Source organism: Oreochromis niloticus, linkage group LG1 (assembly GCF_001858045.2).
Source record: "Oreochromis niloticus isolate F11D_XX linkage group LG1, O_niloticus_UMD_NMBU, whole genome shotgun sequence".
Classification (NCBI taxonomy): Eukaryota; Metazoa; Chordata; class Actinopteri; order Cichliformes; family Cichlidae; genus Oreochromis; species Oreochromis niloticus.
In genome coordinates, this window is record NC_031965.2 from 29514118 (window position 1) to 29530073 (window position 15956).

At 41.6% G+C, this 15956-nt stretch overlaps 1 protein-coding gene across 4 annotated transcripts in view; it reads right to left on the reverse strand.

Annotated features, from left to right (window-relative positions):
- The window catches only part of shf (Src homology 2 domain containing F), a 102516-nt gene that overhangs the window by 12092 nt on the left and 74468 nt on the right, over positions 1 to 15956 (reverse strand). For 2 of the 4 annotated variants that reach the window (XM_005447613.3, XM_005447615.3), the window contains 2 exons: positions 8262 to 8436; positions 8038 to 8157 (listed from right to left, as the gene is read on the reverse strand). In XM_005447613.3, the coding sequence (XP_005447670.1) occupies positions 8038 to 8157; positions 8262 to 8436 (295 nt within the window). Of the gene's footprint in view, positions 1 to 8037; positions 8158 to 8261; positions 8437 to 14315; positions 14463 to 15956 lie in introns of all 4 variants that reach the window. The other 2 variants (XM_025907388.1, XM_005447611.3) reach the window with 2 other exon arrangements.

Below are 15956 nucleotides of genomic sequence, written 5' to 3' on the forward strand. Positions count from 1 at the left end.
ATATCTGCTCGTTTTATCAAGACATCCCATATTAGCGACAATTCTCTTAAGTGTTGCTGATAGCCGGCTAGCTAGCTAGCGCCACTAGCTTAGCTAGCTAGCGCCCCTTCGTGAAAAACCACCCAGGCTTGGCTGATAGTGAGGTGGCTAAAATTTGTTTAATCGCCTGATCGCTCGGCAAGGGTCTGTGTCTTAGCTGGACTTATTTTTCGTTTATATGGGCCGATGATGCTGGTCGATGTGGAAAAAATAACTGAGTTGTTTGGTGGTGGAGCTACAACAGAGGGCAGCTATCCACCGGTGTGTGACAGAAAGGACATGCCGCGAACGAGACATACAAGGCGGTGAGGCTACCGCCGATCGTCCGGTGTTTGCTAACGCGGAGGTCAATCGTGGATCAGGGAAAGCGAAGGCAGGAGCGTGAGGTGAACTGAATTTCAGGTAAGAAGTTATGACCTGCACTCTATTTGGGTCAGATATAAACCGAGTTTAGGTGTAGTTTATTTAGCAACAGTTCTCTTACGTGTTGCTGATAGCCGGCTGGCTAGCTAGCTAGCGCCGCTAGCTTAGCTAGCTAGCGCGGCTAGCGACCCTTCGTGAAAAACCACCCAGGCTTGGCTGATAGTGAGGTGGCTAAAATTTGTTTAATCGCCCGATCGCTCGGCAAGGGTCTGTGTCTTAGCTGGACTTATTTTTCGTTTATATGGTCCGATGATGCTGGTCGATGTGGAAAAAATAACTGAGTTGTTTGGTGGTGGAGCTACAACAGAGGGCAGCTATCCACCGGTGTGTGACAGAAAGGACATGCCGCGAACGAGACATACAAGGCGGTGAGGGTACCGCCGATCGACCGGTGTTTGCTAACGCGGAGGTCAATCGTGGATCAGGGAAAGCGAAGGCAGGAGCGTGAGGTGAACTGAATTTCAGGTAAGAAGTTATGACCTGCACTCTATTTGGGTCCGATATAAACCGAGTTTAGGTGTAGTTTATTTTCGTTGTGCTGACTTTTTCAATCACTTACAATAACTCGTACTGCGTGCTAGCTAGCACTACGGAGTTTGTATACAGCTGTGTGCGCGCTAAGTTACCGATGTTACCGATGTTGAACTTTATGACAGCCTTCCCTGTCATTCTCTCGCCTGTTGAAACTTCAGTCATGAAACTGATCAATGATCGGCTTTTCTCTCTTGTTTGTTTATCGCGCTAAACAACAGCAGCACGTTTAAGCTTGATCAGCTGTTGTTAGAATTCTTTTGATTTTAATTTCTAGTATCAGCTGATGTTTGCTGGAGCATGAAGATGAAATCAGGAGATGTCCTTACTGAATCATCAGAGCTGAACTGGTGATGGAGAAACAGGTTTACCCTTAGGTGACATGAATGAGTTGAAGGGAAGTTATGAACTGTTTCTGACAGACAAATATACACCAAGCTCCTTTTTTTGTGTAGCTGACAGCTGGTAACTGTGCAGGGGCGGATCTAGCAAAGCTTTTGCCAGGGGGCCAGGTAGGGCATTAACAGAGAAAGGTGGACACAAAGATATACTTTTCTTTCTTACTCTCATATAAAATATTTAGCTTTTATTAAATAGTTATCTGAATCTTACAACCAAAGTTTGTATAATAATACACAAGATTGGCTGTAGACCATTGTTCATCATTCAGAACACTGTGTAAAAATAACAAAAGACAAAAAGTGAATGCAAAAGTGCATAAATATTTATTTTACGTGTTTGATGTGTGTGGCGGGGCGTGGTCTGCAGTGCCGCTGCAGGGGAGGTGGACCCACCTGAGCGGCATCTGCAATCACGCCTCTCGGGCGTTGTCTGTGCTCTCTCGGCTGTTTTTAGGGTGTGTGTCGGGCTGTAAGTTGAAAAGCTACAGCCAGTTGTGTGGGTACACCAACCATGTGTGAAAAGTGGTCCATAACGTAATGCTTCAAAGCGTGTTCGTGCAAACATTGTCGGGTCTGCCGTGGTACAATGGGGACTTCTGCTCATGAACCTCTGTGCACAGCGTCTGCAAATCGGGGCTCTACAAAGCAACTTCATCTTTACACAAAACTGTAAGCTGTCATCTGTGAAGTGTGAGCGGTGTTTGTTTTTACCATAGTTCATGGTGGAGAATGGCTGCTCTTCTGAGTTTTGCCCTAAGCAGCCGTAAGAATGGCAAACTACACAGATTAGCAGCGGCATAGGCACACATAAAATTTCTTCAGAAATTTTCGCTTTCTAGTTTGTTTTGTTCCTACTCCCTATATTTCAGGAGCAAAGAGACCTTTTCTTGCTTCAGGCTATGTAATTCACCCAAAAAGGGATTTCATGACAGTTCATTCAGCTGATGTAAAGACATTTCACTCAAAACCACAAATGTCAATCTGATGTTGTTGCCAGTCAAGCCGATTTTTAGATGTTCTAAATACTGTAGTTGGGAGATATCAGTATGGATCAAAGCAACGCACTGACCGATTAGCAAGCAGACTGATATTGCCATTCCTGGAGTCACACCACAAGCATGCCTTAAAAAAACGCTCACAAGAGACAACAAGCATGTCAAAAGCATCAATCTATGAGAGTCCCAGCAGATATCCTCTTTTTTCAGCTCCCCCTCATTTACTCCTCCAGTAGTCGTTCCCCACAGTATGTGACAGTGCTCTGAAAGCTGGATTACCTCTGATAACTTTGGAGGTGTCAGGGGAGGGGACTAAAAGGCAGGTTGCTTAAGGTGCTGGGTTTCACATGCAGTGCATAAGGATGAGGCTAATGAACCCCCAGGATAAATCACTTAAGCTACAGCAATAAATGCACAGCAAATTAAAAGCTCCCCGCGTGTTCCAAGGAGCCTTCGATCAATACATTTTACAGCTTGCCAGTAATCTTCTGCTTTAAAATAGAAAATTACTTTTTTTTTCCCCACTTGGGAAGAGATGCAACAGTAAGCTTTAGTAAGTGACACAAAACTAATGTTCACTGTAGCCTGTTCTGTAAATATTCTCTTTTAGTAATTTGACTTTACAGACTACATTAGCATAACAGCTTTTTCAATCAGCAGCTAAGCCTCCAGCAGGTTATGACTGCTTTAGGCACAGTTCGTTGACATTATAACCTGTCCTCAAAAATAAAGTGCACCAGCACCTGCCTAACATTTATTTTTTGAAAAATAAACTCTCGTGCAAAAGTTAAGAGGGGATAATATGTTAACCACACGAAGTAATAAAACTCATATTTTTCACTAACCTATCAAGCAAGTATAACAGCTGTAAAGGTATTTACTTATGAGGCCAGTCAGTACAATCTACACTATTCCACTCTGTGCTTCAAAGTTCATACGGAGCAGGGCTCTTGTGAAAACTGTGAAAATGCAGGGTTAGTATATAGAGTGTGGAGATATTCTAACCACAACAGACAGGAGCAGTGGGCTGTCGATGAGGCTGCCACATGAAGCAACGACAGCAAATAAATTCATTTTTCCACAGTAAATATATGCATATTTTTGTAGTTATGCCCATTATCTTTGATGAACAGGAGTGACAACTTGGCTTTAGGCACCTGAAGCATCAGGCCATTCTTACTTATCTCCTAATTGCGTGTATGATGCCGGTGGATATGTTCTCTCTCTGATGCACAGAGAAAAGCCAGAACAAAGATAGCAGTAAGATGAAAGGAAAAACAAAACACACACACACACACACACACACACACACACACACACACACACACACACACACCAAGAATAAAAGTAAATTTAAGCACAGATTTTTATTTATTTTAACTGATAAACAAGTGCGTGTTTTGGGGTTAGCATGATTGACATTATTAGTATAAATATCCAAAATATTTCAAAGCTAACTCAGAGCTTTTTATGTGTAAGAACTGAAACAAAAAGCTGCAGGATTTCTAAGCCATTAAACTGAAATACACACGTCTCCATTATTGTGCAGATTTCTAAATTTCTGTTGCCACGGGTCTCTAAAATGCTATGATTCTGCAAATGGTGCTTTCAGAGCTCATTTACAAAAAAAAAAAATCTTTCCTGCAAAGTGCATTTGATGAATCTTCACATGGAGCGCTGGGAGAAAGGTGTTAGGTTACACAGAGGCACACTTAAAAAGGCAAACACATCAATAGCATCATTTTTAGATTCCCAGCTGATTTTCCAGTTGGTGCTCAAAGCTGCTTATTATGTTACAGTCCTGCAGAGACAGAAACCAGGACAACAGAGCAACACGGCAGTGTTGCTGATAAAATGAATACGGGGCTATTTTTGAAAAGACAGGCCTTTGTGGTGTTATCATAACACTGTGTTCGTGAACTTATATTTGTCTAATCAGGATTAATCTGACCGGGGAGGTGTGCTGTCTTGTTTATTGAGGTTTATGACTTTGATTTAAACCGAGTACCACTCAGAGCAGGAACAGCCTGACAGCAATCACAGCTTATCTTCACCTTCCATATATTGGATGGCTTCATGATTGATACTCTCTGTGTTATGAATCTAAGGCAGCAGAAAAAGCAAAGTCATATGCCAACAAGATAGTGAACCATAGCAAAAGGGCTGACCTTTTTAAGCATTTCTGGGCATCGGATGTTGTATGTACTCATGATTTTATATTAGCATACACTAAACCTCCCTGGGATGATACCATTCTGTATGTTATTGACACTAAGGTAAGTGGGTGAAGTGGCAGACAAATAAACATACAAACAACTCTTGGCATAGTTTTGTTCTGCGGCTGAGAAAGGTCAGGCCAATTTTTGTGCTCTGTGCAGTCACTCGTCTATTACGTGTCACATAATACGAAGCTGACAAAATGTTCAAAAATAGTGTTTTTGGAGGTGTTGCAGCAATAGCAACTTATTGGTGTGTTCATTCAATTGGCTGCTAAGTTACCCCATTTGGGCTCTGGCATCAAACAGTCTTTGGGATACATTTCCCCTCCTCAACCAGTGGAAACAGGCTCTGCAGATCTCTCGTGACGCGAAAAATGAAATGACTGCGCTTTGAAAGCCCTGTGAAGGCTTTAATACAACTCAAATACCCAAAAAAATGGTTCTCTCCACTGAGAGTAAAGAAGAGGAGCAGGTGGGGACAGGTGAACATAAAAAGGGGTTTAGGAGGGCAAAGCAGACAAAAAATGCTTTCCGTAAGGCCAGAGGACTCTTGAGGCAGGAGGTCTCAGCGACGTCTGTCTTTATCAATAATGCAATACACATATGTGGCACCTCACGGCCTCATACATTTTTCAGTAACCTCAGACATGTCGGATCTTCACCTTGGGTTTCCACTCATTTTCTGTGGCAGCAGGGGAGACGGGCTTGAGTGAGGAGGCAGAACTCATATTTGTAGGGACATGCCATTTCCACAAATGAGCATGATGATCGTTTTCTAGGTTTCAGCTGGTTTACATCAGGGGCACAAGATACTATAACCCAAATGTGCTAACACACAGTTACACAGAAATTATGAACAATCTGCTTTTATTTAAGTCTATCAATACAAAAATAAGAGAAAGGTTAAACTCCTAAGATGTTTGGTTGCTTACAACTTTAAGATCTCATATGGTTAAAGTGAGCTCCCTCAACAGGGTGTGGAATAACAGGGGGAAACCACTGATTTCCAGTGCTATTGGCAGACCACAGCTATTCCCAGGCAACATTAAACCTCATTCTACTTAAGGTTCCAAAAAACCTTGAAAGTAGGCCCTGGAGCGAAACGCTCTAACAGACAGTGAAAAGGTATTCCTAAAGTGCTCGAGACACATTTTTCTATAGTTCTCACTAAGTTGAGACAAGTAAAAAAATCTGCATCAACAGTAATGATCTCATCGACATGGCCTTTCTCCTCTCCTTGTTTTCAGACTGACAAACAGCTATTAAATGTGTCACAGAAGCCAGTCAATGTTTTATCTCTTAAAAGAGTAACCATCAGAAAAGCGCAGTGTGAGGGGAGCAGAAGGATCCGACCTCATGAAAACACTTTCCAAACTGTTCTCTGATAGTACAGGCCATTATTATAAGGGTCCATCTGAACATCCTTTAAATGTGGATTAGTGGAATGAGACCATTACTGAACTAGAAGGTTAAAACATGTTTTAACCTCTCATCATTAAATACAACTTTACTGACCATTGCTCTTATCGTGGCCTGGCTGTGTTCAGTATAGAAGAAAAAAAAAGCTAAATAAGTTTCATGGCTCCAGGCCTTCCTCATTCCCCAGCCTCCTTCTCCCTCAGTCAGATAATCTAACAATCAGCTATTTCATTACCGGAGGTAACCCCAATGGCATTAGACGGCCAGTCTCTTTTTAAACATACGAGAGAGATGGATGGATTAATGCTCTCAAGCCTGGCACAAATTATACACTACATTTTCATATTTCAAAATGGGGCTTTTGCTTATTAGAGGGGCTTTCGTCAAACTCGCTGTCTTCATCATTACTCTGCATATCATCATCATCATCATCATCCCACAGCAAAAATATTCACTTGTTATCTTTACCATTTTGTTTAAAAAAAAAAAAAAAAAAGCAGAATAATTTACTTTTCTAGATCACATATTAGGGTTTGCACTTTACAAACATCAATATGTGTCTTTTGAATACTAAACAATTTATTTTCTGTTGCTTAAACTGACATTATTACATATTCCTAACTCAAAGGACAATTCTTTTGGTTTTACTTTCCCAGTAACTTCATATTAGACTGTTTTGTGTACCAGTCTTTTCTCTTCCTTTCTGTATTGCATTTACTACCATGACTACACAATAAAACATCTGTGCATTAACTGTTAACATGTCTATTTGTCTTTTTTTAGTGCTTAGCTTTAAGCACCTACATCTTTTGTTGAGCAATGCATTTATGACACTATACATTTATTTCAAAATGACAACATTTGGGACAAGTGTTACATATTCAGACAAATATTTTTCTCTTTTTTGCAGTCACCCAAAAGCCAGTGTACTAAGTCAGCATCCTAACAGTGCATAAAGTCTTCTTTGCAGTCAGCAAGGTAGAACAAGAAGCAGTCATACAGATGATCAGCCAATGAGACAGGGAGTTACACAGGCAGTCAACTACGGTACTGTCAAGAGAATTGGAGGAGCAGCAAGCAGAATTATTATCTTTGTCTTCCAAGTTATACAAGCCTCCAGCAGGCTGACTCCACTCGAAGAACAAAGGCTAATCAATGTGTCTCTACATACTATAGTTTTATTTCATCTGATGGCTCCCACACAGTTGCAGAGATTTTTCTAAATGTCATGGGACTGAACCTTGCCTGCAATGGTTAATGGAGCATATATAAAGTCAGTTTGACAAGACTATTTGTTAACAGATATCGAAGACGGTTAAACACTGTTGGTTTTGGAAGACTTTCAGGCCGTTTCATATTTCTGATTATGTTTCTGACGCCGTAGCCGTGACACCTGGTAGCAACGATCGTCAAAACAAATCCAGCAAAACTCCACATTCCTATCAAAGCGATGGGACTGTAGGACTTCAGACTAAAGTAACCTCTTCCAACTGTCAGACTACACGTAACATTTCAGAGCAGCTTTTTTTCGAACCCTCTGCTGGACGCGGCAGGGATCAGGAGGTCAACGATGAAAGTGCACCATTAGCCAAGTTGTGGGGACATCAGCAATTCGAGGAGCAGATTCTGTCAGAGGGGTTACTGAGCGGAGGTGGAGGACGAGCCACGGGCAAGGTGTACAGCAGGTGGGGGATAGAGGTCTGAAGGGTGAAAGCTATTACCATACAGAAAAGGAAGAGTCAGCAGGTATGTCCGCACCTCGACAGGGAATGATGTTACACTAGTCCACTGTGTGTACTCTGCCACTAAGTAAGTGTAGCTACTATGATAGGTCACACTGCTTTGTGAGTGTGTGTTCCGTGTACAAATCACTGACACAGAGTTGTCACAACAGGAAAAACGGCACTGAGCGTTTGGAATCACATTTTCACCAAGGCTGCCAACCGAAACTGTGCATCTGATTATACTGTTTGTGGATGGTCGTTTAGGAGACGAGAGCAGAGTTCTTACTTGAGGGAGAGGGAGTAGTCGTTCTTGCTGGTCTCGCTGTTTCTCACAAGATAGCTGGCCTCCTTACAGAGCCTAAGCAGAGACTCTGCATCTGTTCGGCTGATGGCTCCATGGTACCAGCTACAGCAAATGACAGGAAACGGGGATGAGAAAGCAGGGGGAACAAAGGAATGTTAAGTAAGAAAGAGTCAAAGCTGCTAAAGAAAAACCACGATTTGACTCACAACTGGCTTTCCAGCGGCATGGTGGGATCGATACGTTCCCCGAGAGAGGAGCTGCAGTGGTCCAGTGAAGTCATTTTGGTGTTGACCAGACAGCCACTGGAATGTCGCTGCAGCGGCCGAGTTTTCCCCTCCTTGGTGGGCGACATTCGAGACTTCTCCACACCATCAAACTGGACTGTAATAAGAGAAAATACAGCTGAAAACATTTCATTCTGGAAGGACAGATTTGATGGTTGAAAATGGCTCGTAATAAAGACAAACACCTGTAAACACCATTTAGCTACACTTCAGATTAAGGTCACTTGGAAAAACAAATTGTGCTTACAAGTTACAACATCCACAGTGTCACATGTATCAATTGAACTAGACTACTGCAAAGTGTGAGAACCAAAATCCACGCTGTGCTTTTACCAACTTTCACACACACAGAGCCACTCTGTTTAACTCATCCTACTGAAGGACATGTACACATGGTGAAAGAGATATAAATCAATCTATCTTGACTGTGTACACATTCCAGTTGGGCAAAATACACACACACGCAACCTTCCTCCAAAACGAGCTCACGTGCCTGTAAATAATCCCACATATACTACTGTATGACCGAGCATTTTCACTCTTTAAGTACACGGAAATGTGCACACACTTAAGTGCACGCCCAACTCCAAAACCCAGGTTCTGCAAGTTAAACATTGAACTAGTTTTTCAAACTCTCACGGTCAACTGTGGACATGACAAGCTCTCTTGGCAGCCTCACAGGGAAGTGTTTGATGGTGTTTGGGGGGCTTAAAGTGACCTATGCGCACACATGAAATGCCAGGGGTCACGGGGCAACTTCACAGCCAATCAGCAAACAGAAGATAATGCTCTCAAGGACAAATTAAATGTGAATTTACACTTGTGGGAAAGAGTTGCACAAGCTAAAGAAATAAAAGGCTGGACAGTGGATGTAGGAGTAATTATCATGTGTCACGGGCAGCTCTATGTCTGAGACATTTTTCCTCAGTAATCCATCACTGTGCTTCATGTCATAACATCTAAAGCTTCTGAACCCCCCCCCCCAAAAACTATTTAAAGCTACTGACATGCTTCTCAAGCAATAACAGAGGGGCGGCTTCCTACATCAACCGTATGACAAGCTTTTCCTGGTTATTGTCGCCTGCCTCTATATGGCTCAAGATCAACAGATAACTGTTTTTGTTTTTTTTGATGGAAGTGGTTAATGTGGTATGAAACTCGCATCTACTAGGCAACATCAATCTTTGCTGCTCTCTGTCACTAATGGCCATCCTTGCATCTAGTGTTTAATTACCAGGCAGAACATGGCAGACACTGTACACAGAGACAGGCAGTGTGATCTTAACAACACGTCTACATCTGTCTAGACTCTGCATTCCAGTCAGAGGATAGCATTACACTTTACAGATTGTGAGCTTGCCAAGTGCCTCTGTATCACGCTGAGTGGAAGGGCTGACAGTTTAAATCAATTCAACACTACTTACTACAAGTAGTTTACTTGAGTATTTAGATGTAGTGCCACTTTATTTCTCACCTCTATGACATTTCAGCTAGAACCGATGCATGTTTTTCTATAGAGCCTGCTCTTTTTCCAGATATTTCATTTAAAAGAAACCCCCAAAAACAAACCACATGATCAGCTTATAAAATGCAATTAAATGATAAAGAGTGTTACCATTCAAAAAAATCTGGTTAGTGGTTGCTGTCATGTGTAAAGTTATTCAATGTTTAATTACCAGCAATTAAAACAAGTATTTTAATTATAGTAATTAAAAGAAGTGCCACTTCAATTAACAGTGAAATACTGCTTATTAACTCGGGATATCGGAAGAGAAGCTTGTAATGAAGTATTTTTATAGTAGTACAGTTGTAGTCCTTTCTGCTAAAAAAAAAAAAAGGAGCTGAATATTTTTTTCTTTTTCGAATACTTTCTATGACATACCATGATGCCATGGCAAGCAGTGCTTTTTTTTTTTGACAGATTACAGCTGTTTCAGGTCTGACCACTAGGGGCTCCCCTTAACCTCCACACTCTACTTGCGGTTGAACTCATTGGCCTTTGGCTCAATGATGCGATTCCCCAAACATAAACTCATGGAAATGATTATTTCAAATCATTCCGGCGGTTATCTTTGCCTCTGCACATTTGTTCATTAAAGGCCGACAGCGGGGTGTTAAAATGACAGCAAAATTGTACTGTTGCATGACAGCTGGGTAAATTCTAGGTCTAACCCTTGGAAGAATACAAGTTGCTGATCCATGTCCTTGAGGTCTGTCGCTCCTAATATAGTAATTCACATTATGATCCCGTGTTGCGTCTACATTATTTTATATCATAGAGTCCATTTAAATTACATGCTGAATACTGGGAATTTGATCCAAGTCAGATGAATATGTTGTATATGTGTAAAGGTGAGAAATGGCGTTTCCATGGAAACTGACCAAGGGGACATGGAAGATGCATGTTTGCTCCATTCAGCCCCTGTCAATGCTGACAGATCACAACATGAAGATGGAGCCAATTGCTCCCCGTCCTTTGCTTTCGATTTCTCTCTGTTTGCATGTGTCCAACCTTCTTCTGCCCTTTACCTTCTCTTCTATCACTCTTGCCCCATCATTCTAACTCTGACTTTTTCCCCGAGCTCTCTTACCTCTCAGTGGTAGAAAAAGATAGGAAAAAATGGACTGTGGAGGAATGTCTCCACAGGAAAAAAGGGGTGTTTTGATCTGTTATCTCTGATGGTCCCACTGCAGGGCAGACTGTCGCCAATTACACCTACTGCTGCAACAAAACCCTTAAACCATCTACTTGCACTTCCATATTGAGAATTGACTGTGAACATAATATTATCATCTCTTCACTGATTAGTGACGCAACCATAAGAGGCTGGAACAGGTATCAGACATCGGGGGTTAAGGATAAAGAATGCAATCTTGGCTTTTCCCTACATAGTCCATCTCTGTATTGTATCTACAATCCACTCACCCATGTGCCTGACCTCAGCTCTTCACATTTCCCATTCTTCCCTCTCTCACACCTATCCCTCCTCTTACCCAGACACAACAATCAGTGATTTATTTGATCGTGATTAAACTGTTTATTTTTTCCCTCTCCGCTACCAAGAAAGGGTGGGTTGAGTGGCTATTCTTAGTGTAGCTCACCCCGTCAACCTTTCTTGTCAAAGTGGAGGCTTCACTGCAGGCAGAGTGCAGTGCTCTACAAAGAGAGTATTACCCTGAAGAAAGAGCCCCCCAAACTAAACAAAAGCCATCATTTTTATTTGCTCAAGAGTGAATGGACTCATGTCTGCTTTGTTAGCTGGGCGCCTCACCATCACCATTCCGAAACTGATGTAGAGTTATGTTTTAAGGCAGAAAATCAGTGGGAGTGAGGCAAACCAATTCCCCTCTCTCATTCTCCAGAGCACACAGTTCGAAACATGGACGACAGGAGATTGACGAGAGGATTGGCCCACGGGGGAACAAAAGCCGTAAGAGGAAGCTTAAGAGGGACGAGAGGGTGAAAACCTCCACACACACACACACACACACACACACACACACACACACGTCTCTTGAAATAAACACGTAAAGGCACATGGGCAGCTGTGTATGTTATCAGAATTGTTGCTTGTAAAGCACTGCAAATGGAATTTGTGTATCAGATTGAACTGTCAGTCAGATGGTGACAGATGGCTGAAAGACCTGTCCCCTTCAGACACACAGCTTCCTTTAGAGACAACTATAAAAAAAAAAAGAAAAGTAAATAACACGCACACACCCCCACACACATAAGAGGATGGGGAAAGAGTGCATGACAGAGCGAGCTGATTGGCTAAGGCACAGATTAAAAAGAAATGTCAAAAGGACATTCCACGATTACAAACCACGAGATAAAGCACTGCTATGTAATATAGCGCTGCAGAGCAAGGCACAGGTCAGCACAGTACATGATAATGTCATTATCTAACAACATAAAAAACACTACAAAGTAGAAGTCACAGTAATCAAAATAAAAACGAAGGGAATCAAAAAATAAAAACCACAAAAGTGTAGTGACATCTGTCACTGAAGACTCAGCATAATTTAACTACTACTACTACTGTCTCCTCTTCCCCCTGTGCACAGATTTCTCTAATTAAGCCGGCTAATTAATTCTCATTTACTAATGATACTCCTATTATAAAGGATGACTAGTCTGAGGGGCAAAGTGTTTCATCGGCTGCTGCATTGTGAGGTGAAAATTAAGTTTTCCAGCTAGGACTTGTGAAATGATTAACAGGTTTCCAGCTTATTAGAATGCAGTGCACGCTAAAAATAGGGTTAAACTTTTACGCCGATATTAATTATATGCACCAGGAACTAAAATAATTGCTGGGTGGCTTTTATAATACTATATTTTAGAGCCCCACTGTGGCCGTTTGAAGCTATAAGCTTTATCTCGGATGAGTCAACCATTTAGGAATATGCTCTCTTCTTTTAGATAAATTTCAAAAGGAAATTCCAAATTAGGTTTTCCAAGACAAAGGAGTGACCCTACCAAGTGTCAGCTGGGGAATTTATTTAAAATTAAAACTGGATACCTTTTAATTACTTTGGTTTCTTAGATTAAAAGAAAATGGAGGTAAGAGAAATGCTTCAAAGTACACATAATTAATTCATGTTAAAAAAGAAAAAAGATAGGAATCGCTGTATCACATCCAGAAAAAAGTGCCTTGGCGTAATGTGTAGGTGTATTATTTGTTCTGCCAATCTGCATTTGAATTTTGGTAATGATGTTATATATCTAAGGACTAAACAAATTACGCTATCCAGCTCTCTAGTCTGGCTGACTCATGTAACAGATGACTAATGTCTTGATGTGTGACTGAATGTCTGCCTATATGCTGAGGTCAAGAAAGTGCATTGCAACTGTATTCACAAGGGTTATGGAGGCCATCAATCCCTCCTCCCCCAAGTCTACCATTTGGACCTTTGACCCCTAAAGATGTAGACTAGGGCCATACCGGGTGAGACAGAGAGGGGATCACTTTACAGCTGGACGCCAATCTTAAACCCACTCACTTCACCGAAGGAACCAGAACCTTTCTCATGGATTTACGGGCATAAATCAACTCCTCGCCCTGTCCTCGCCTACAACACACATTGGTGTCCTCTTACATGGCCTCACTAAGTCTTTCCACTCTGTCAGGGGAAATCCCATTCCTGAAATTAGTTCTGCTACATGTCCTTCTTTTCTCTGGATAATGACAGCAGACAGAGGGCAAGTGTGTGAGAGAGCTACAAAAATAAACTAATGGCTCTCTCAGTTAAAAATAGGTCAATTACTTGTCCACTGCATGCAATGAAAAAGGTAAATATGGCAATAAGTCAAGAACTGAATTTGTCTCCAATGAGTTTGATTTCCTAATTCGTGTAAGCCACTTGTAGAGAACAGCAGGCCAGAGGGACATCTGGGATGGCTACGAGTATGTTGACAAGAGGAAATGGGGGTCACAGCAAACGGCAATTACGCATGCAGAAGGCAGTTCGGCACAATTAAAACTAATGAGGCTTCAGCCTAAAACCTGCAAAAGAGTTGGTGATTTTCTGCCACATGTAATCCAGATGGAAAAGAGCAGTCATTACAGAGCTAATACCTATAGTCAGATTTTTCAGTACTTCTCACATATGGTAACTCTTTCAGTACGCCATCAGTGACCAGAACATTTGGGACAAACATAATCATACATTGCAGTAGCAGATTAACCCTACCTATGTTTTGGTAGCTGCATATGCTTGGCTAGTAATGTTTTTTTAATGCATAATGTTTTCTTAAATGTTCAGTAGCACTAAAATACTGAGCTGCATGCTATGTAATACACCATGCCTTCATTAATTAAAGACAGATGGACGGATGGATGATGGACGGACAGATGAATGGATGGATGGATAGACGGATGGACGGACAAACATGCCAACAGGGAATGGGAAGATGGATTGGAGTGCCAGGGTAACTGATGGAAAGGATGCTGGACAATGAACACCAACACCCACCATGGTGGTGCTGGTCACAGCTCGTCTGTCCTGGCGAGGCCTGAGCTGTCTGGGAAGGAGACTCAAGCTCCTCCACTGGGGGAGGGCTGGTGTTGAGCTGGCCGACAGGAGGAGGCCATGGTAGGTCCTTGATCACTTTAATCTCTACTGCAAGTGTCACCAGAGGAGCGATGGAGGCAAGGAGACGATAGCAACAAGAATCATAAAGAAAGGAAGTGAGTTAGGAAAGGGAAATAATGACAGAAAACAGAAGAAAAAGACAAACGGTAAAAGGGGTAAGTGAGAAATGCTGTGGATAACAGCAGGAGAGCTGGTTTATACTGTGATCCAAAATTCAGCAGCAGCTGTGGGCTAGAAAAGGAAGGAATACAAGAGGACTGGAAAGGAAGGAACGTTAGTTCTAAAAGTAGGGCTGGACTTTATATCCGCTTCCACTCTAATGTAGAGCTGGATACACAGATTGCTGAGAGGCCCTGAAGGTAACAAAAGGAATGTGCAAGTTTTCAATAATCAAATTCAATAATGCACTCATATTCAGCCAATAACTACAGTCTCACCTTGGGAGAGATACACTAGATAGATGCAATAAGAAGTTCTTAAGCCCGAATTGTTCAAGCTCTAATGCATGATACAGTGCATAATATCCTTAAACAACATTCAGGCCCAAATAATAATACTGTGCTTTTAATGAGCAAACTATAAAATATAAATCTGCCTTAAGATAAAGTAGATGATCAGTGAAAACAGCACAGGTGCATACACTCTACTGTAACTGTTGGTGCTGTGTTTGATGAAAAAGACCCCAGGCCTCTATATTAAGCCAAAAAAAGAGTATAGACAATATCTGTAGCTAAAAAGTACCTAAGAGTAATCCATGAAGGCAATGGACACGACCCTGGCTTTGCCCCTTAAATAATGTATGCCTCATGCAGCTGGGACTTTACCAGGGTAATTGAGCACTCATGCAACAGCACATCTGTTTCCAGCACAGGGCCACTTTTTAAACAGCCAAGGATAATTAATAAATGAGACGGAAAGGGGAATGTTTTTCTTCATACAAGAGAAAGCCAGTGATCGAGCCAAGGCTAATAAATAAATGCAATCCATGGGTAATAACTTTGGTGAATGACTGCATGTTCCTCGGGTGGTTGTGTTATTTGTACTTAGATTTTGCAGAGGTCTCAAAAGACATCTTTGTGCCATCCAAGCCACAGCGATTGAGCAAATTCTAAGGTCACTGTCCATGGTGCTGGAGATTTTATTCCAGTTATGAAAGTACTGTAAAAGAAAGGAATTTTAATGTGCAGCTACTTTTGGCATGTTTGACCTTCAACACAAATCCAAGGGCATCATAACTATTAATGGTTTCTTTTAAGGTCTTATAACCTAAAGCAAAAAACAAAACACAAAACACGTCATCCTATTAAATACATGTCATCCTTCATCCTCTTATCTCCTTTATCAAAACCAAATGCATTCGATGAGTACGTTAAGTTTAAAGTACGGAACAACAATGGCAAGAAAGCCTCTCAGATGGGTCCTATTCTCCAATCAGAAAAACACCCAAACATCTGCAACCCTCATTGTGACTGATATACAGCAAATATTCGGTCATCTGTCCAATAAAGGGAGTGACAGAAT